Source organism: Esox lucius, chromosome 13 (assembly GCF_011004845.1).
Source record: "Esox lucius isolate fEsoLuc1 chromosome 13, fEsoLuc1.pri, whole genome shotgun sequence".
NCBI lineage: Eukaryota > Metazoa > Chordata > Actinopteri > Esociformes > Esocidae > Esox > Esox lucius.
In genome coordinates this window covers 30,426,010-30,448,464 of record NC_047581.1, presented here as the reverse complement: position 1 = coordinate 30,448,464, position 22,455 = coordinate 30,426,010, and the positions used below count along the sequence as shown (strand labels likewise).

General features: G+C 46.2%; 1 protein-coding gene across 4 annotated transcripts in view; it reads left to right on the top strand.

Annotated features, from left to right (window-relative positions):
• The window catches only part of rusc2 (RUN and SH3 domain containing 2), a 33,087-nt gene extending 13,395 nt beyond the window's left edge, over positions 1 to 19,692 (top strand). For 2 of the 4 annotated variants that reach the window (XM_029124659.2, XM_029124660.2), the window contains 13 exons: positions 1,914 to 3,513; positions 3,733 to 3,969; positions 4,721 to 5,261; positions 8,022 to 8,738; positions 9,804 to 10,055; positions 10,434 to 10,601; positions 11,394 to 11,470; positions 11,681 to 11,855; positions 12,522 to 12,627; positions 13,241 to 13,287; positions 13,833 to 14,988; positions 15,152 to 15,328; positions 15,864 to 19,692. In XM_029124659.2, coding sequence (XP_028980492.2) covers positions 2,113 to 3,513; positions 3,733 to 3,969; positions 4,721 to 5,261; positions 8,022 to 8,738; positions 9,804 to 10,055; positions 10,434 to 10,601; positions 11,394 to 11,470; positions 11,681 to 11,855; positions 12,522 to 12,627; positions 13,241 to 13,287; positions 13,833 to 14,988; positions 15,152 to 15,328; positions 15,864 to 16,065 — 5,256 coding nt within the window. In that variant the 5' untranslated portion in view covers positions 1,914 to 2,112 and the 3' untranslated portion in view covers positions 16,066 to 19,692. The remainder of the gene's footprint in view (positions 1 to 1,913; positions 3,514 to 3,732; positions 3,970 to 4,720; positions 5,262 to 8,021; positions 8,739 to 9,803; positions 10,056 to 10,433; positions 10,602 to 11,393; positions 11,471 to 11,680; positions 11,856 to 12,521; positions 12,628 to 13,240; positions 13,288 to 13,832; positions 14,989 to 15,151; positions 15,329 to 15,863) is intronic. The other 2 variants (XM_029124661.2, XM_029124662.2) reach the window with 2 other exon arrangements.
• Positions 19,693 to 22,455: the final 2,763 nt, after the last annotated feature.

The following is a 22,455-nucleotide window of genomic DNA, read 5'->3' as shown; positions in this document are numbered from 1 at the left end:
GCATGAAGTGCTCTAAAACGTCCTGGAAAAAAAACTTTCAGAAAACACAGTGGACCAACACCAGCAGATGACATGGCACCCCAAACCGTCACTGACTGTGGAAACTTTACACTGGACTTCAAGCGACATGGATTCTGTGCTTCTCCTCTCTTCCTCCAGACTCTGGGACCTTGATTTCCAAAGGAAATGCAAAATTTACTTTAATCAGTGAACATTACTTTGGACCACTCAGCAGCAGTCCAGTCCTCTCCCAGGCGAGACGCTTCTGACGCTGTGTTTTGTTCAAGAGTGGCTTGATACAAGGAATGCAACAGCTGAAACCCATGTCTTGCATACGTCTGCGCGTGGTGGTTCTTGAAGCACTGACTCCAGCTGCAGTCCACTCTTTGTGAATCTCCCCCACATTTTTGAATGGTTTTTGTTTCACAATCCTCTCCAGGGTGCGGTTATCCCTATTGCTTGTACACTTTTTTCTACCACATCTTTTCCTTCCTTTCGCCTCACTATTAATGTGCTTAGACACAGCTCTGTGAACAGCCAGCCTCTTTAGCAATGACCTTTTGAGTCTTGCCCTCCTTGTGCAAGGTGTCAATGGTCATCTTTTGGACAGCTGTCAAGTCAGCAGACTTCCCCATGATTGTGTAGCCTACAGAACTAGACTGAGAGGCCTGTTAAAGGCCTTTGCAGGTGTTTTGAGTTAATTAGCTGATTAGAGTGTGGCACCAGGTGTCTTCAATATTGAACCTTTTCACAATATTCAAATTTTCTGAGATACTGAATTTGGGGTTTTCGTTAGTTGTCAGTTATAATCATCAAAATTAAAATAAATAAACACTTGAAATATATCTGTCTGTGTGGAATGAATGTATACATTATACAAGTTTGACTTTTTGAATGGAATTACTGAAATAAATCAACTTTTTGATAATATTCTAATTTTATGACCAGCACCTGTATAATGAAAGTTCAGAAACTGCTTTTAACTGTTCTTTTTTCACAATATTACAATGTTTTATTATTCTAAGTACATAAATTGATAGCTACATATTAAAAAAACTAATATTTGTTTGGCCAAATATGTATTGGCCAAAGAATCATTGAAGCAGGATTCCATGGGGGTTGTTAGATGTTCAAGAACCCCCTTAACCCCCTGACATAGATTGCAAACTATGTTCTTCACTCTCAAGACTCTGTCCTTTCCCTGCCTAGTAAAGTAATTAATACACTTCTTGTTAAAAAAAAGCATACACTTTTAAAGATGCTACTAATAATTTACTCCTAGTTAATAAGGCTATTCAGGTTCAAGTAAACAAAATAACCGGGGATACAACTGTGGCAACAATACCGATAGCTAACATATAACCCCCTATTATCGACATAGCCAACAGCAGTTTTGAAATATATCTTCTTGTATGAGTAATCATTTGATAAAGTTGTCAGTGTTTATAGTGATTATTAGTGACCTACAGATGTTAACTAGCATGTCATTCATTAGCATTTCTAAAATGTTAGCATTTCTAGTTGGTTAGCGACGTGGCTAAAAAATACGACCCCCTATTATCGTCCACCTTACTATTTTGTTCAATAACGTTTTATTTCCTTTTTATTTGTGTTACAAATGACAGATCACAGTCTTCTCTCATGTGTTTACTAAAATGTTTTAGCTAACTTTCATGCCTTCTGATGTAGAAAAAAGTTATTACATCCGATCACTTTGATACAGTATATGACATGTCTGGTCTGTCGCGCAAAGTCGAATTTCACGATTTGGAACTTGGTAGCCAGGGATATCAACATTCATCCTTTCTAATTGCGGGCTGGCTGAACTAGGCTTGCCTGGTTCCTTTTCTAGTTGAATAATATGTGTGTGTACGGTATCAGTCTTTAAAAACATATCCCTTTCTGCCTTTCAGATGTGCCATTCAGACCACAGAGTCGAATGTTCTGATCTCTCCTTCACCTCCCCGAGCCCGGGAGCCTCTGGCCTCGAATCAGACCGCTGAGCCCACCTCTGTCTTGCACCCCCAACCTAGCCTGTAACCCCACTTTAGCAGCCCACCGCCTCCACCCCGCCTCCTTATCTGAACTCCCTCACGCAGGGGCCAAGGGACCATGGACAGCCCCCCCAAGCTGTCCGGGGAGACCCTGATTGTTCACCACATTCCCCTGGTGCACTGCCAGGTGGCTGGGGGGCGGCACAGCTGTGGAGCCGGGGGCTCCCTGAAGAGGCCAAACCCCTTCGGCCAACCAGAGAACCTGGGCCTGAGCCGTACCACCTCCCTCCCGGAGCGGGACGTCCTCCAGAGGGAGGCGCTGGTCTACAGCAGCCTGATACAGACCTGTAGCGGAGGAGGAGAGGGAGGAGGCGGAGGGCGAGGAGGCAGCACCGGGAGCAATGATTCGTCCGTGACTTCCAGTAATTCTGAGGAACAGGGGATGGCGTCTCATACTTTACCAAGGGTGAAACGTCGGGGAAGGGCCAATCCTCTCCGTCTTCGCCATAACCCCTTTCTGCTCAATGCTGAGGAGGATGAGGACGAGGAGGAAGATGAAGATGGTAATAACCTTAACGGTTACCTGGAAGACTCGTCCTTCCATCTCCACGGCGATACTCACTCTGGACTGGGTGTGGAGGGAGACGGGGTTGCCCCCTTTCACCTTCATGACCTTGGGTTCACCTCACACGAGCCATTCCTTTTGCACAGCAGCCTGGAAAAGCATTCGTGGGGCTGCTCTGGGGGGCGGGACTCCCTCAGGGGTGTGGCCTCAGATCTCTCTGCCCACTTGGAGGGCCTAGATCTGCTGGGATTGGATGGCCCCCGTCGCCACGGGAGCAGCGGCTCTACGCTCTCCATGGACTGTGGAGAGCAGGAATGGGGCGAGGACGAGGAGGATGAGGAAGAGGATCACCCAATGAGGGGTGGTGGGCGGGGCAGCAGCCAAACTAACTCCTCTTCTGGCCCCTCCCACCAGCAGTGCTCTTGCTGTGGACTCTCACAGGCGTATCCCGAACACTTCCCAGAACCGTTTTGCGAGTTGTCGGAGGGCCAACTGGGCTACGGCAGCGACTCGTCATGTAACAGCTCGGACGGCGTGCTGGTCAACTTCAGCGCTATCTACAACAAGATGAACAACAGCATTCCGGCCACGTCCTCCAAGCCCCCCGTTACAACCACCACCAACCTCAACAGCTCCAACGACCACTCCTGCACCTCCTCGGTCTGTGCCTCCTCTGTGCTGGATGGGGAGACAGGGAGCCGAAGAGGGTCTACCTTCTATCTGGATCTCCACAGCTCCCCTATTGAGCCTCCAAATCCTCAGTCTCAGCAGGCCCCCTGCCCCCCCAACCACACCGCTCCCCTTCTATTCCAGCCCCGCCAACACCCCACCACCTCCTCTCTCTGCACCTGCTCTGCTGAACACCGGGGGGCACTGGACCTGGACGACAACTGCAACTCCTACCGCCCACCGCGCCTCTCAGACTCAGGAACTGACATCACATCCTGTCTGCAGGTATCAGTAAATAGATCAATCAGTCAAATGTATTTCATAAAGGCAATTGCCATGCTATGTGCTTCACAGTGTTGAACCTCCTGTGGTTTCCTCTTGAGCAAGCCTACTATAAGAAGTTACGTACATTCCTTAGTATGAGTGTCCTCAGCTCTGACGTCTGACCTCATTTGGAAGGGTTGTGGCAAAGCCGGATCACTCATGTACAATCTTCTTGTCCAGAGCCAGGCCCGTCTGGTGGTGGCCACCCAGAACTACTACAAGCTGGTGACCTGTGACCTCTCGTCACAGTCGTCCCCGAGTCCCGCAGGAAGTTCCACTTCGGTGACGAGCTGCTCTGACGAGCACAGCAAGGACAGCCCTGCCCCAGACACGCCCACCGCCACTCAGCCAACTGAATATTACCTGTTCAGGCGCCCATCAGAAGCAGAGGAAGAGGAGGCAGGAGAGACGTCGCAGGTAAGTGAAGAGTGTGTGTTCTAAAGAGACATGTTCAGTTCTAAAGAGACACGTTCAGTTCTAAAGAGACAGCTCTGGGATTTTGCCATTGAGGCTCTAACTCATTCATTAAATGTTTATATATCCGCGCCCAGTGTGAAGTTCGAAGTTGTTTCAACATCCAAAGCTGTCTAGTGTTTGCCCAATCAGGGGAAGTCTGCTAGGACTCAGAGCATTTATCATATTTTTTAACATATGTTTAAATCCCGAAGCTGGCGAACAGAAGTGAGGTGAGGAAGTAGATGGTATAACGCGTTTTGGACGGCTCGCACTCCCCTCAGAAGAATAATGTCTCGAATATGCTGAATAGAACGGTGCCAAACACATTATTTCCTTTAGGCTGATGCCGCCACACTCTGCCACAGAGGTCCTTACGGTCCATCCTCTTTTCAACAGTCTGCAATCGCCTCAGATCATCACTGCCATTGTTGTAGTTATTGCCTACTGAGGCAGCTGGGAATGCTGTAAAGGAGTATTCCAGGATAGCCGTCCCAGATTATGCCTGCATGCCTTCAGGGGGTCTAAGGACGAGTCATATTCACGTCCTCTGTCACAACAAAGATAGAAGTCCATTTAAACCACCTGTCTGTGCTCTTGTCTGGTAGTTTAAGCTCTCATTTGCTGTCAAGGTCATTTAAATTCAATGTCATTTACGTATAGCTAGCTGGTATGCTAATGTTTGTGTCTTATGCTTGCGTGCCTCTCTGCCCAGCATGATGAAGATGAAGATGAAGGTGAGGATGGGGAGGCGGAGAGGAAGAAGGGGGAGCCACAGCAGATGAGCGGCTCGTACTCTGAGCCGGTCATCGAGGGCCAGGTGTACGTCAACATTTCCCCTCCGCTGGCTGGCCAGGCGACCCGCCCACGTTCCCGTAGCTACGACCGGAACCTGGACAAGTCCCCGCCCCCTCGGCTCGGCTCGCTGGAGCGCATGCTGAGCTGCCCCGTCCGTCTGAGCGAGGGCGCCGCCCCGCTGAGCCCTCCTCCTCCGCCGCGGGTCACCTCCTTCGCGGAGATCGCCAGGAGCAAGAGGAGAAATGGAGGGAGCAGTTGCTCTCCATCTCTGAAGATGGGGGTGTGTACCGACCCTTTCTCCTCCACCCACTCCGCCCACTCCTCCACCGACTTCTCCCCCATCATGGAGGGTCCCGGACCCAGCCATAGTCTGCCCTTCCAGCGCTGCTACAGCCAGGGCAGCGTGGACAGGCCCTCGCTTGGTGGGGGTGGCAGAGAGGCGCGCTCCAAGGCTGAGGGTAAGAATATTTTAAATAATTATAACGTAAAACGGGTACGTTCAGAGCCGCATCGGTAGTTAATGGTTATGTTTACATTCCTGGCTGACTACGGAGCAGTGGCCTGCCGGATGTTTGTTCAACGCCACGTGGTGTGATGTAGCAATCTGGCGCACAGTTGTGCAATCCAGGATGTTGCATGCGACCACAGCTAGGCGGAATGTGGGGTATTCTGCCTGGAAGGTTACCCATCATGTTCTTCTTGTTGCCTGGAGTCAGTGCCTGTTCTGTTGGTTATTGATTGCTGTTGAGTGTTGATTTATGATAAAGAATATGTGAGAGTGTTTGGCTAATTGGTGAGTTAACATTGTTACTGGATTCATGGAATTAATAGGCTAACTTTCAACTTGAAAAGAAACAGTGACAAGAAAAAGTGCTTGGTTAAGTATGTATGTATGTGTGTGTGCGTGTGTGTGTGTAGGTGTGAGGTCTAATGAAACAGGCCTTGAACAAGTGATGTTGTCTTTGTCAGCAAGAATTGGGAACTGTAGCAGTGGTGAATTTTAAGTTGAAAGAGACAGAATGTAAAAAAGGGGGAGAACATGACAGAAGAGAAAGAGTGACAGAATAGCTAGCTATGCGCTAGATGACTATAAAGCTTTTAGTTTATTGATGGAGCTGAAGTTTTGAACAATCTTTTGATGACTGATGTCCAACTGAACATTGTACTCTGTGCATCTTCAATGGGATCTGAAGAAGATTTCTCATTTAACAATTAGGGTTAACTGCCCATCTCTGGGACAGAATTACATATATTTAATTTTGCCTGCTCTTAGTCACTAGGCTATTGGCCACCATGTTTTTTAAAAGTTTTTATTTATGATTACATAACATGACATTTTAGGATGAAATAGGCAGGTACAAGCAGGCAAACAGTAATGACACGTGTGAATTGTGGCAGACCTGAGGCTCACTGTGAATCTACGTATGTCTTCAGGCTGTAGAACTACTGAGGCAGACGAAGAGAGTCTGGAATTCCACCGGAGAACATTCTCCAGTCAGGGGACTGAAAGGAATGTTCTAGAAGGACAGACAGACTCCCCAGCTGTTCTCGTTGTGGGAGGGACCGTGCCGGTGGCACAGGCCCAATGGGGGCGACATGGCCTCTAATACCATTCTGAGTTCAGCCCAGCTGCTCTGGCCTTGTTACAGGTCCAGAATGACACAGTCGTTTCATGGGACCAGCAAAGGTAACCATAGTTACCGGAACTATCACAGTTTCAGCTGGTGAAAGCGACAGCGAGGAGGAGGCGGGAAGAAAGAGAGGAGAAAGAGGTGGAGGAAAAGGAGAGAGAAGGAGGGGATGGGAATCAGAGTAAAGGAGGACTGAAATGAGCTGTATGTAGTAATTATCCTAATAGTAGAACACAATAGTAGAACATATTAGTAGAACACAATAGTAGAATGCAATTGTAGAACACAATAGTAGAAAACAGTAATAGAACACAATGATGGAACACAATAGTAGAACAAAACAGTAGAACACAAGAGTATAACACAATGGTACAACATGATAGTAGAATGTAGGTTCCATATTAAAGATGAACTAACCTAGTCATCAACTAAACCTCAAAGCTTCTAACACTAACCCATTCTTTAAACCCTATTTAAAATGTGTAATAATAAAACCAAGAGAATTCTGAAATATAAGATACATAGTAAAACAAAGATGAGCGGAAATATACCATTTTATACGTATTCATATTTGATCATAGATACACAGTACACAGTACAGTCTTTGTTGTCCTCTGCTGTGCCCTGTTACAACACATTCAGGGTGAAGTGAGATGAACCATGAAATGGGACAAGGGTTGGGAAAGAGGAGGAGTTGGGGAGGAAGGAAGAGAGCGGTGAGGAAGACAAGGAAAAGAGGGAGGGAGGTTTTTCCTCCTCTACTTCAGTTTCTTGTTGGGTGTGTTGTGTCTTTGTCACTGTAATCATGGCTCAACAGCTCCCCCGTGGCCATAACTTGTTACTACACCCGCCTCTCAGCCATGCCTCTGGTGGCGGTGATATGTTACTGCATTCAGACTGACTGTCATTCCATAACGGAGCACAGGAGACAAACAGCTTGCGCAATGTCACTGCTGACGTCACACACAGACACACACACACACCCCTATGGCTCAAGCAGAGACCAGATTGAGGATTTAACACACTAACACGCTGAAATACATGCTCACACACTGAGGCACAGTGAGAGAAAGAAAGAAGAGGCTCAGAAAAATGGCTTCTCTTCCAGTTTCTGCTGTAGGACAGTGTGACGCAGTGTTCTCCTCCAGGTCTTCTCTGCCCGGTCGTGTGTGTGTTTGGTTTCATTTGTGTGGTTGTGTGTGTGTGTGTGTGTGTTTGTGTGTATGTGTGTGTGAGGGGGTACAGGTCAGTCTGGACTCTTTCGAGGTAACACCTATTAATATCTGTCTGTTGACTCTGGCTGGTTTTTGAATCATGACTGGGCAGTTTGTGTCTGTCTCTGGATCAATTCAAACTTACTATGTCCTCTCCCCTATATGTCTATTCGTGTTTGCATTACAAACAAAGCTGTTTGCATTACGGCTTCATGCTGTCAGCTATGATCAGTTATTACAGGCATGACATGTGGCTCGTGAAGAAGCATGGCCGACCTAAAGTCTAGAATGCCGAAAGAGAAATGTAACCCCTTAATGACCTTCTCTTTCTCTCTCTGTCTGTCCGTCACCTGTCACCCCTCTGTCCCTCCAGGGTGTCTGTCCAGCTCCTCGTCCAGCTCCGCCGTGGTCCGCTACACTAAGGAGCAGCGGCCCACAACCCTCCCCATCCAACCCTTCACTTTCCACCACCAGTTCTCCAAGCCGGCCCAGCCCAAGCCCCTGCTCCCCCTGCTGACGGGCTACGTCTCCGGGATGCAGCCGGCCCGGGGCGCAGGGTCTTCTGGAGGTACGGAGGTGGGTGAAGGCGTGGCCGGCGACCCGGGGGAGGAGTCTGTGCGTCGTGGACAGGGCGGGGGCGGTGGCGGGGCAGGGTCAGCCGTGGCTAAGCTCGGTCCTGGCTCGGTCCGCCCCTCTCCGCTGGGAAGCTATTCCCCGGTGCGCCTCCAGGGGGTGTCCTCCAGCTCAGGAACCTGCTCTACCTGCACCCCAAGCCCCCAGCCTCCTCGCAGCCTCTCGTGCCCCCTCTCTGCCGGGCTACTGCCCCTCCATTCTAACACCCCCCCACCACAGACACCACCGGTTGGTGCCCCGAAGCCCCAAACCCCTCCCCCTCTGCCCCTGGGGGTGAAGCGCTGTGCCCTGCCCCCTGCACTGCCTCCAGTGCTTGGTCAGTGTTGCCACCAGCATCACCGGGGGACCCTGCCCGTCCTGCCTGCCGTGCCCCAGGACAGTGAGACTTCACTGGGCTGCGAGGAGACGACATGCTCCCTGGAGGGGAGTCAAGGACCAGGGCCCAGGACACAACATGGTAGGTATCTCTGTCTGTATGGTGCTGTCAGTAGGGTTATATCAGTGTCTGTGTGGTCCTGTCAGTAGGGTTATATCAGTGTCTGTGTGGTCCTGTCAGTAGGGTTATATCAGTGTCTGTATGGTGCTGTCAGTAGGGTTATATCAGTGTCTGTGTGGTCCTGTCAGTAGGGTTATATCAGTGTCTGTGTGGTCCTGTCAGTAGGGTTATATCAGTGTCTGTATGGTGCTGTCAGTAGGGTTATATCAGTGTCTGTATGGTGCTGTCAGTAGGGTTATATCAGTGTCTGTGTGGTCCTGTCAGTAGGGTTATATCAGTGTCTGTGTGGTCCTGTCAGTAGAGGTAGGCTCAGTTGTGTCAATATGGGTTGTTGGTTTTTCACGTGGCTGCACCTGTTACACGCACATTCTCTTAACTGGTTTCTGTTATTGCTCTTTTTTGTTCTTTCCTCTTTTGTTCTCATTTTCTTCCTGATGTACAAATGCCATCTCTTTTTGAGATTTAAAGACAAAAAGGTTTCCAAAATTTGTGATCTCCCTTTTCACTTTCACAATTTGACTCGATTTGCCCTAATAGAAAATCTGCCCCCTGTATATAACCCCTACCAAACATGCCCATTACTTGCTGCTTAAACAACAAGTAATTATATTCAAATGAAGATATAGCGTTTGTCTGTCATTGTTTGGTGGTCAGGGGAATCTTCCACTGTCCTGTCATTTAACAGATGTTCTGCGTTCTCTTACTAACTTTTATCTTTTTCTCTTCTCCACAATACGTTTTTCTTCTCCGTACCATCTTTACTCACCCTTTCATCCTTTTCCTTCTCTTGGGTACATTTCCTCTACCCATCTCTTCTTGATTTGTCTTGCTTTCCTTCCAAACTCCACACGAAAACCTACCTCCTTCCACCTTATCTTTCTCTGACTCTGTCGTTTCCATCTCTGTCTCATCTGTCTCATCACCGTCTCTCTGCGATCTCACGTCCCTTTGCTCCTTCTTTCATCTCCACCACCTTCTTTCTCGTTCTTTGTGCTTCCACCATGGTCCCGCTTCCTCCCTCCCCAGGGCACCACCTCTCCCCCCAGACTCTGAAATGGAGGGAGTACCGGAGGAGGAATCCCCTCGGGGTGGAAAAGAGCACCTCGAGGGGATCTGTGGGGTCGGCCAGTCTGGATGGGATTGGTCGTAGGGGAGGGGCCCGGGGTCAGCGAATCACGCGACGGAACGTGTTTGATTTCCCACCGGCCTCTAGTGGCCACGCCCTGGGACGCCTGAATGGTGCTCATGACACATTTACTAACTATGTGAATGGCCTAGGTGAATGTTTAGAAGTGTTTATGTGTGTGTTTGTAGGTGTGTCTGTGTGAACAGGTTTTACTTTCTAAATAGGAACAAACATTTCTGTACGCTGTGATTAAAACAGGAAAATATCATTTATGTGTACACTCTCCCTGTGTTTTTTGCCATGTAATGTTAAGGGGAAAAGTTATCATAGGGATTAGAGGTTAAGATTGGGGTTATTATTATTTTAAGGGGAATACATTTCCTTAGCCAAATTAAAACTAGTGTGTGTTTGAGTGTTTATTTTGGTGCTCTCTTCTGAAACTGCATGTTTGATTTTACGCGGGTGTGTGTGGGACTGTCCTACACATGTTTGTTTCCTCATCCTGTGTGTGTGTGTGTGTGTGTGTTCAGGCCAGTCAGTGAAGCAGCTGCAGTATTACAGTGACTTCCTGCCGGATTACTTCTCCCTGACAGAACGTCCTCCAGACGAGTTTTGTCTCTCTCCGGATGCCTCCTCTTCATCATCATCCTCCTCTTCGACACAATCACACGTTGCTGTCGACCTGCAGCAGAAGAGAGGTTAGACAAGATGTGTGTGTGTTTAGAGGCAGGATGATATTAAATACTGTGTATGGCTCCTCCTGCTTTCTCTGCTTCACTGTGGTATTGGAGGAATACTGTGTTGGAAATGCTGCAGTGTGATGTGTAGACCCTTCCACTCTTCCTGTCATATATCTATACCATGCTATCCTGTCATATATCTATACTATGCTGTCCTGTCATATATCTATACTATGCTATTCTGTCATACATCCATACTATGCTATTCTGTCATATATTTCTATACTATGATATCCTGTCATACATCTATACTATGCTATTTTGTCATACATCTATACTATGCTATCCTGTCATATATTTCTATACTATGATATCCTGTCATACATCTATACTATACTATCCTATACTATGTGGTATGAAACACTGTTTGCATCCTGAACTATCTTAGTAGTTTCTAAAGAAATTCCCTCATTTACAAATTTGCAAATTAGCGTATTTTGTTTTTGATGTTGGCCATCGAGGACAAGATAATTATCTTTGAGCTCATGGGAATTGAGCTCACTGACATTCATTACCGTGAGATGAAAGCAGATGTCTGAAGCCTGTTTAAAGCTACACTCACAGTGCATTTCCCCCATCATTTCCACCACCTCTTTCACCCCTCCCTCCCTCTCCCCCTCCCTCTCCCCCTCCCTCCCTCCCTCCCTCTCTCTCTCCCTCTCCCCCTCCCTCTCTCTCTCCCTCCCTCCCTCTCTCTCTCCCTCTCCCCCTCCCTCCCTCCCTCTGTCCCTCTCTCCCTCCTTCTCTCAGGTTTGGTAAAAGCCATTAACACGGCGGTTGATCTGATTGTGGCTCATTTTGGCACCAGTAGGAACCCTGATGTGAAGGTATGGTCCTCTTCTTGGTTGCTATAATTCCTTTTATATTTAACTCACCTATTGGTTTCTGAACTACTGTAGGCCTACAGAAACCAACCTATATGTCTTTCTTTTCCCTGTTCCCTCTCTTTCCCTCTCCTTCCTTTTGGTGCTGTTCTCTATCTTCCTCCACCCACACGTTTGCCTCCCATCTCCTTTCCTCCCTGCTCCATCCATTAGGCAAAGCTGGGGAACAGTTGGGTGAGTCCCAATGTGGGTCACCTGATCCTGAAGTACCTGTGTCCGGCTCTCCGGGAGGTGCTGGAGGACGGGTTGAAGGCCTATGTGCTGGACCTGATTATCGGACAGAGACGCAACCAACCCTGGAGCCTGGTGGAAGCCTCCACACAGCTGGGTACTGGATGGGGGAGGGGGGGGTGGGGGGGGGGTGGAAAGGAGGGAGGGAGGAAGATGATAACATGTAAGATTATGAGGATGATTAATATTGTGTAGGTTGATGCTAAGTTAGAATGATTAATATTGTTTAGGTTGATGCTATGTTAGAATGATTAATATTGTTTAGGTTGATGCTATGTTAGAATGATTAATATTGTTTAGGTTGATGCTATGTTAGAATGATTAATATAGTTTAGGTTGATGCTATGTTAGAATGATTAATATAGTTTAGGTTGATGCTATGTTAGAATGATTAATATAGTTTAGGTTGATGCTATGTTAGAATGATTAATATTGTTTAGGTTGATGCTATGTTAGAATGATTAATATAGTTTAGGTTGATGCTATGTTAGAATGATTAATATTGTTTAGGTTGATGCTAATTTAGAATGATTCATATTGTTTTGGATGATAATAAGTTAACAAATATTATAATAAATAACTAATATTCTTTGGAAAGATGGTAAATTGGGATGTTTAATATTGTTCAGGATGATGGCAAGATTAAATTATGAATATTGTTTTGCTTGATAGGTGGTGATAACACTATCATTAATGGGATGGAAAAGTATCAATGTTTTGGTTTTAAGGTGATATATTCTCCCCTCTCTAACCCCTTCCCCAGGCCCCTCCACCCGTCTTCTACACAGCATGTTTTCCAAGGTGTCACAGTTCTCAGAGCTCAATAATCACAGCATGAGACTCAATGCTTTCATCTTTGGACTCCTCAAGTGAGTATGCTACTTCTAAACTAATTCCTATCTTCGCGAGTCCCAACTACACGTCCCAACCCTAACTCCAAGTCCCAACTACACGTCCCAACCCTAACTCCAAGTCCAAACTACTAGTCCCAACCCTTACTCCAAGTCCCAACTACTAGTCCCAACCCTAACTCCAAGTCCCAACTACACGTCCCAACCCTAATTCCAAGTCCCAACTACTAGTCCCAACCCTAACTCCAAGTCCCAACTACTAGTCCCAACCCTAACTCCAAGTCCCAACTACTAGTCCCAACCCTAACTAAGTGAATCTACTAGTTCTACGTATTTGTTTCACTAACATTAACATTATTATGGTACTGAATTATGTTTTAGTGTATAATGTTAATGTAATCTATAGTTGAAAATTATCTGGAAGAAACCGGAAATGTGAATTGAGAGAAATTTAATTCAACACTTTGTTGTCTGGGTTGATATATATTTTTTGTTTACAGTCAGAATATTAAAGTGGAAATCAGAAGCTTTTTATTTAACCTCAAAAACCTGAGGAACATTGAGGAAAGTCCGTGTAGAATAAACACACAGCCTTTGTGAGTGACTCCTGTCCATCTGTGATCTATTACAGTTTGCGTTCCTTGGAGTTCTGGTTCAATCACCTGTATACTCATGAAGGTAAAGTACATACTACTCAGACACTGCATTCAAATGTGTCTTTAGTCTTGAAAAGTGAGCTTAGAACCAGTCTGATGGTCTAAAATACCTCTAATCTGGTCTAACTGTTGCCCTCCCTTGTCCTCCCATCTCTCTCCCCCTTGTCCTCCCATCTTTCTCCTCCCTCTCCCCCTCCTGTCCTCCCATGTCTCTCCACCCTCTCCCCCTCCTGTCCTCCCATGTCTCTCCACCCTCTCCCCTCCTGTCCTCCCTTCTCTCCACCCTCTCCCCCTCCTGTCCTCCCTTCTCTCCACCCTCTCCCCCTCCTGTCCTCCCGTGTCACTCCACCCTCTCCCCCTCCTGTCCTCCCTTGTCTCTCCACCCTCTCCCCTCCTGTCCTCCCTTCTCTCCACCCTCTCCCCCTCCTGTCCTCCCGTGTCACTCCACCCTCTCCCCCTCCTGTCCTCCCTTGTCTCTCCACCCTCTCCCCCTCCTGTCCTCCCTTGTCTCTCCACCCTCTCCCCCTCCTGTCCTCCCTTGTCACTCCATTCTCTTCCCCTCATCAGACGTTGTAGCAGCTCACTACCACCCGTGGGGTTTCCTGCCGTTGTCCCAGGGGCCGTGCCAGCCTATGTTTGAGGAGCTCCTCCTACTCCTACAGCCCTTATCCCTGTTGCCATTTGACCTTGACCTGCTGTTTGAGCAGCGATTGGTCCAGAAGAGCCAGGAACAACTGAGAAGCAAGGAGCAGCTCTGCTCCGCCTCCGCCGGCCAGAGCCTGGACCAGTCAACACGCTCCACCTTTCAGCTCATGAGGGGGTGGAGCACCGACTCACGGAGGGCGGAGTCTATGAAAGAAGCGCATGAGGACAAAAAGGAAAGTTCTGGGCCAGGGAAGAGAGAGAGGCCGGGGCTCAGACGAGAGGGAACGTGGCCTAGGATGGAAGCGGTAGGTGAGAGGGGACGTTGGGAGAGGAAGATGATGAGAACCGGGTCGACAAGAGACGGGGATGGGATGGACCGTTTAGGGGCTGGGCTTGTCGAAACGCACCCAATGTCAACAGAATTAGGAACAGGTTTTGCTAATCTGTGGAGGGAGAGTGGGAGGGGGCGGGGCGCATTGAAGAGACCGAAGGGGGTTGGAGGAGAGTGCTGGGCAGAGGAGGTAGACAAGGAGAGAAGGAAGGAGAAAGAGAGGGATGTGGGGGAAGAGGGTCGTCAGCGGCAGGAACGCGATCGCCAGGCTGGCTGGTGGTACCAGCTAATGCAGAGCTCCCAGGTCTACATCGACCAGTCAGCACAGGGCGGGTCCAAGTTCGTCAAGAGCGAGAAGAGGAAAAGGTCGGTCGAGAGGCGGAGCCACAGCACAAGTCAGCTCCCGCCCGCCAGGGAGGGCGTGGTGGAGGGGGCGGAGTCTAGCCTGGATGATGAGAGAAGCAGCAAGAGCAGTTCCAGCTCCAGTGGGGAGTCGACAGGGTCCCGGGGAAGAGGAAGACCCTCCTGGATGGGGAGTCCTCCAGAGTCTGTGCTCACCCAGGACAAGGATCCAGGACCTCTGGTGCCTGAGGCCACAGCGGCCCAGTCCGTGCCCCAGGCTGATGGCCCCTCCCCGGGCCAGGGGATGCGGTGGAGCAGGCTGTTTGGGTCCAACATAGGTGGGGCTGGGTCTCCCTCCAGACTGACTGGAGCTGATCAGAAGCCTGTGAAAAACCAGAAGAGCAGGTGAGTGGTGTTGAATGAGCGTTAAATTGGTATTGAAGTGATATTCTATAGTATCTAAGGTAATACACCACATTAATTTGAAACAGAAACATTGCCTTTTATATTTTTATTTTATAAAACCTGCCATTGACAGTGATGTACCGTTGCACTGTGTCCCGTCCAGGCTGCCGTCCGGCTGGTTGACAGGTCTGGATATGTCTGTTCTGGACCTAGTAGCTCAGACAGTGGGGGCCGGAACGGTTAAGAGGGTGGAGCCTTCAGCTCCCCCGGCCACGCCCACTGTGAACCAACCCTCTCTGCCTACTCCCGTGCCACAAGAGACCCAAACCAAACAGCCATGGTAAGGTCAGACCATTTAAGAGATCACTGCCTTTGTATGTTTTATACCTATCCATTAGTCATATTTTTTAGGGCAGTGAAAGTAGACATGTTAGTATTGTATTAATGCATGATATGTTTATCTGATATGTTTAATGTAAAATGTATTGACATTTTTAATCACATCAAGTTTTTTCTGCCTGAACCCAACACCATCATTATTTAAGCCTGAACCCAACACCGTCAGCATTTAAGCCTGAACCCAACACCATCTGCATTAAAATGTTTTAACAGAGCTTTTCTTTCTGCCGCAGGATTTGTATGAAATAGTTTTAAGGGGCAATCTGGAAATGCTACATAATGTTTTTGACCTATGAATTAATTACATTTATCCATTGATTCTTCCAAAAATCTGAAATCAGCTGGCTTCACTGTTTGTAAACAAAGTAAATGTAACATTTTACTAGCCACTGTTCAGGGGTTTAACAAGAACTCCCTCTACCTTCCTCTCTCTCTCTCCCTCCCACTCTCTCTCTCTCTGTCTCTCCCCCCTCCAGTGTGGTGCATGCCCTATGCCACCACATTGCCACGGAGCCCGACCAGCTGAGTTTCCAAAAGGGAGATGTTCTGAGGGTCCTTAGCCGGGCCGACTCCGACTGGCTGCTCTGCTCCCTTGGGACCCAACAGGGCCTGGTGCCCATCATTTATGTCACCCTGAAAAGCCTGGATGACAGCCAGGGACCCCAAGGGCTACACTGACTCCCGCAGGGGTTCCCAAACCCGGTTTTCCAGAAATCCCGGTTGAAGGAAATCAGTCCATCCTCCGATCACGATTTGTGGGAAAACCTGAAGGTTTTGGGAAATTATCAGGAATTGTTCGACACCACTGAACCCCTGGGCCACAGTAGGGGTGAATGGATGAGGGGTTAGGGATGAGGGTTGAGGGATGAGGGTGTTAGCGGAACAGAGAGAGATGAAGGTGAAGGATTCAGAGGGACAAAGAAGGATCGTCCCTTGCTGCAAACGAGACGATGGATTCTGAGGAGTTTAATGTGTAATTACTGTACTATGGAGATGAGCATGACACACACACAGAACAACACCCACAGCAACACACACACTCACACACAGACATAAACATGCGCTAACGTAAGGAAATATACACGTAGGCAAGCATACAGGCAAAAACACACTTATATACGCATGAATATACACTAAACTCATGCATGTATAGATTCAAAGACACGCACGACACACAGACAGGCAGGCAGACAGACAGAAACACACACATGCTAACCAAACAGTCTGAGGACCACTGACAGAATGAGACGAGGCTAGCTACAAAGACTGCCTTAGCTCAGCCGTATGATAGACACAATACCACGCATAGCTGTGCTTTATCATGCTTATAGAATATACTTTATATATAGCCGTGCCACACTTTGAATGCCAGTGCTACGATAATGCTAAATGCTATTGCTAATGCTAGTAGTACTAATGCTAGTGCTAATGCTAATGGCAGACTTCAGAGGATTGCTTAAAGACTTGTCATTTAATGGATCCACAGCACCATCATGCTGCTTGATTTACTTCATTTACTTAAAGCCCGGAGACCCCCTGCTTTGTAGTAGGACATCAGTAACTAGTTTTGTTACAAAACACAAAAAAAGACAACATTGTTTGTGTGATCTAGCTGTCATCTCTTTGTGGATTAATTACCAGTGGACAGACGACCAGTTTGAACTATTTTCATCAATTAATCGTCATCCGCAGATATTCATCGCCTTGACCACACAACCATCAGACCAGAAGGTCTGACTGGACAAACCCAAGAACATCCTTCTGTCTCCTTCCTGTCACTTCCTGTTGATTTTGACGGATGGGATGAACTGAACTGAGCTAGGCCCTAGTGCATGTAACCTAGCATCTGTGAGACATTTTGTTGTTTCACTTTCTCTTTGTTCTGAACCCAAACCCTTAGCTCCTCCCATCTGACCCCCACACTCCCCTTTATCCAGTATAATTGCACATTTTTTGGAGAGGGTTATGGACCCAGTACCATGAGTACAGATGAAACCATCAGATTGAAAAGGCTATGATAAGATTTGAGCTATATATTTGTCTGTATATCAATCCATACATACTATATAGGCCAATAATAACTTAAACATCTGGTGGGTGCCATTTATTTATGGACTAATGATGATATTATTTATTATTTTTGAGGAAAACCCATGCGAATGCAATGGCAGTGGTGGTGAATAAAGAACAAAGGATGTCCAATGAAAGCAAGGCCTGGTTTTGGAGGTCTGTTTAGGGGCTTTGCTGAACATGTTGAGGAGGCAGTTCTACACCCCCAGCCCAAAATTGCCCACCGGGCCCTACAAAGAATGTTTTGATGTAGTTAAAATCCTTTAAATGATACTGATTGGTTCCGTTTCACAATAACAGGGAAAGGGACCGATGTTTCTTGTGTATGCCTTAAAGTGCTTGAGGAAGAACCACGGAGAGAGCTGCTGATCTGGATGCATCTGGCCCCGACCAGTGGTTCCACCCATTGGTCCTTACGTGGTGTTTTATACATGCTACGGTGTGTCAAACCAGCCGCTTTCTCCGGGGTTTCAGTCCTGAGAGGTTCCAGTTGACATCTCAGGTTTTTCTGTCTGAAAAATGTGTACGAATTATCCAGTTGAGAGGGAATAATATGCAGCTAGCGAAGAGGCTGGGAGGTATTTTAAAAGGGACCCCGACACGTGTCGTCTATGGCTTGTATGCATTTGTTGCTTTCAGATGTTTCAGATGTGGCCTTATGTTCAGATTGAGCTGTACATGAAATCCAGAGTTTGGCAATTGGGATTAGGACTAAACCCTAGATTATTTTCAAAACTATGTATTAACACCTAGGCGTGGGTGTCTTATAGAGCCTAACAATCCACAGTTAAATTATTTAGACATTCACATTAAAATAATGGGTTAGCAAAACTTAAATTACTGGGACATATTTGAAAATAAATCCGTTAACCTAGCTTTAAACCAACAATTTTATTTTGTTGTACAGTTGTTTAATTTTTTATATAATTTCTGGATTTTTTATTCCACAAATGAATTCATTATTTTGTTTGGAATTGTAAATATATTTAATTTCCTCAATATTTACATTTTGAAAGAACGAGACATAAGAAGCTAATATGGATTCTCAACTACTGTATTTTAATATATTATTGCGTTACTAACAAGTATTTTGTAAATGTAACATAGTGTGAGAGTTAGCATCAATGCTAACCTTAAGACTATGAGTAAGGTACAATAGATTCAGTGGTTGAAGTACATTGTATGGAGGTAGCTAACTGCCAAAACTAGATACGTATAACAATAGTCTGTTCAGAATTTTGGCATCTATCTATCGCCAAAACTTAACAGGGTGGATGAACTGAAATGTGCAGGAAATGCAGCAAAGGTGTGTCAGATATGCAGGATGACGTCTCTGATTTGTTAGTCTTCCAGACAAAGTTTGCTCTTCATTGACATCCTCTGGCTGCTGCAGAGTCCCATGTGACAGACAGTATTGTACATGTACTGCAGTAGTCTTAATGATCAGCTAGTGTGGAGTGAGAGAGAGAGTGAGAAACATTTGAAATGTGATTGATATGGTGCAGATGACTTTTCTCTCCATAGTAACTTTTGACATCTAGAGGCCCAGGTTCACTATGGTTTCTTGCCCTTGTACTTGCAATTGATTAGTTATAAGAAGATGAAAGATTCTGTTAATTCCCCTTGTCACTCTCTCTCTCTTGCCCCATTTTCACCTGGATCTTACATTAATTATTTCTCCTGATAATGTCCTGGTCTTGTCCATATACACTTATAACAAACGATCAAAATCAGATCACAATGTGGCTTTTAATCATCTGCACCTGCCTACGAAATATGGACACTGTCAGAACCTGGACAAGATCAGGACACCTTGTCAGCGCCATATTTAGGCAGGGTCTGTCCTGTTCCTCTCTTCCATGGTCTGATAGAGGTAAGCCATTAATCCTGCTTTTACTCTGTAGCACCAGTGGCGCCACTTCTACCATTCTGTTCACGTGTCCATTTGATGTCCAGGTGGCCAGAGAAATCTGAATCGAGAGGATGGGCTCATAGTAACGTCCAGGATGGAAGGAACGGAATGGATGTGAAACGCAGTGCCCAATTAGTCCGATTCCATTCTGTGAACTCCACTCTAGACGCCACTGCTCCCGCCTCGCCAGCCTCCTGTGATATGATCCTATTTGACAACATGTGCGACAGCTCCTTGTCCATGCTTTATAATGACGTCTATGTATGAGATTATCAACGTACTATGGATGTTAATAACAACGTGCTCATGTGATCACAACTTCACACGTCTCCCTTGTCATTTATTTCTTTCACACAACAATTGCCAGAAATGCCAGACCGCCAGTCCACTCCTGCTGTTAAACGTTGTGTTGAAATAATATTCCCCCACTAGAGGGGGTCATTGTTCCACAGTCTGCATTTTGAGGCAAGTTGTATGTCAAGTATCAGATCTACTGACCTGTGGGTGCGATAATTAATAACGCTCAGGACATATGATGAAACATGGACTAACTATATGTCCCCTAGGATCTTTAATCATGTATTTCATAGTTATTCTGTTTATTTTTAGATCCACAAAATTATTTGATCTAAGTCTAGAAAGCAAAGGGAATATCTTCTGGGGAATTCTTCTTAAGCTGTCCTGGAAAAACACATTAGGCACATTAGGTATACATTGAGTTGGGGTCGTGGAAGGAGTCCTTTGAATGCATCATGGTGAATAAAACTCTATACACTGATCAGAGTTTCTACAAGAACATGTTAATTGTTAATGAGACATTTCCACAAAACGCAATGCTCATTAATATTATATGTTATTTTAATAACTCAATAGTAAACCTCCCTAATTGTTCTGATTCATGCACCAACGAAAGACACACATTTTATGTATTAAGTATGCTTAAAATAAAATGTTAACAAATTATCAGATCTGGCAAAAAATATAATATGTTCTATTTCCAATTTTACACACATTTCACAGAAAACTTCAGACCTTAGTATGATTTTTTGGATTTTTTTTGTGTGAGCATCAAACGACCTTATTGACATTATTATTGTCTGATTCCATGTGAGTAAAAAAACTCCACTCAAATGAACTGGAAGGGAAGTCTCCACACAGGTTACTCGGTTTCATTTCTCTTTATATTGGAACTGCATGTGACTGTTTGACTCTAACCGAAAGTGTCACTGATTGGTTAAGGTCAAGACTGAGCCCTAGCGGGGTTCCATGGATTTAATCTGTGCTCTGTGCCAATGCATGCATGTGTAAGCATGTTCTTTTTAGGGTGGATCCCAGACAGCATTTTGTCAGAATTGCATTAGCTAGGCAACAGTTGAATTGCATCACAATTCAGACATTTGGACAAGGGAAGTGTGAACATGTTCCTTGGAATGTAAATCATCTGAACTTCCTGTTCGTGGTGCGTCCCCCCAAAGAAGAAATGAGTGCTGTCTGGGTTCCACAGTAAAACAACTGTCATACGAAGCAGTTTTAAGTAGCTGTACGGAAGAACCTTCAGTTACTAACCGGGCGAGCCCTCGTAGGTACTGGACTCTTTCAGGACTCTTTGATCAAATGTGTTTTTACTGTGTGCCAACTTCTTCCATTTTCTGCGGCCTGCGTTCTTTCGACCCCTTTTGCGCATCTATTCTGCTTTTTTCCACGCTGCTCCTCTGACCCAGAGGTCTGTGGGTCAGTCCAGTGACCTCCATGGTCTTGTCAGGCCCCTCTTCTGGCAGTCTGAAGGGCGCAACAGGACCAGGAAATCCCTTCTGAAAATCCCAATCTGCTTCCCAGTCACTCTTTGGCTAATGGTGCAGCCAAGGCCCAGAACTAGACTGTAGTGGTCATTATGGTGCTACTGGAGAGTGCCATGGAATGATGTGCCATCACACGTGAAATGGCTGTTGGGGATGTCTCAAATGCTGCAAACCGAAAAAGAGTCAGTGATGATATTTGTTACTGAGCACACATACAGACAAACACAAACAGGAAATCATACAGAAACTAACACAGAAAAACAATGAAGGCGAAAAAAGGAACAAAGAAAGTATTAGGTGACAAATATCAACAACAGAAAGGAAAGCCCCCCTACCCACTAGAATGACCCACTCCGACACAAATTCCAGCCAAGCAGTTGTGCAGGCTTGGACATGTAAGCTAAATTATTAAAATGCTACACAATGCAACAGAAACTTTATACAGCCAGGTATTGCAGTGGTTCCCAATCTCCAATTTCTCAGATCATATTTTACATATATTACACTCTGTTGAACCTTCCTTTTATGAGGGTCTATATTCTAATTATTATGACTCACAATTCATTTGGACATTAGATTTGAATCAGAGCACATTTCTTCTAAACCCAGATAATTAAATTCCTCCAGGCCTTTGGAAAACCATGCTTTGGGAATCTTGTGTGGCCTTGAGTTTACGTGTTATAAAGCCATATGAGGCAGTACTCTCAGGTTGTCTCCAGTGGCCACTTCTTTTGGACCAGGTTTGCCTTGGGACAGGGAAGTCTGGGCATCGGCACTGTTCGCAAAACCAACTCATGTTTTACGGTTAGAGGGCAAATGTATTCATTGACAGAAAAGAAAGTAGCGGGGCCAAACAGACAGACTCAGTAGTTCAAAGGAAAAATGTGTGAGAGTGAGAGGGAAACACACAGGATACGGAAAACAAAGGCGAGATCCCAAGGTGAGCGGGTCACACGGACCATGGGGTATGGACACAGAGCATTTGTTCAGAGCCCTGGTGGGTGTTAAGTAAAGAAAAGAGATGTGTTAGAAGAGTAGAGGGAGTCATCAATAACAGAAAACAAACCTCTGTGATCGGGGGGGATGTTGTTGACAAACGACCCATAACTACCCCAAATGTCCCGAAACCAAGGTTAAAGCCGGAACAATCGACAATTACGGCCATTATCCACGTCCCTATTTTTGGAAAATAATTTTGTTTTTGTCTGACATTAGGTTTAAGGTCAAATTTGCATGGATTAGAGTTGGAATTCATGAGCTCCTGTGACACGATGTTCTAGATATGCG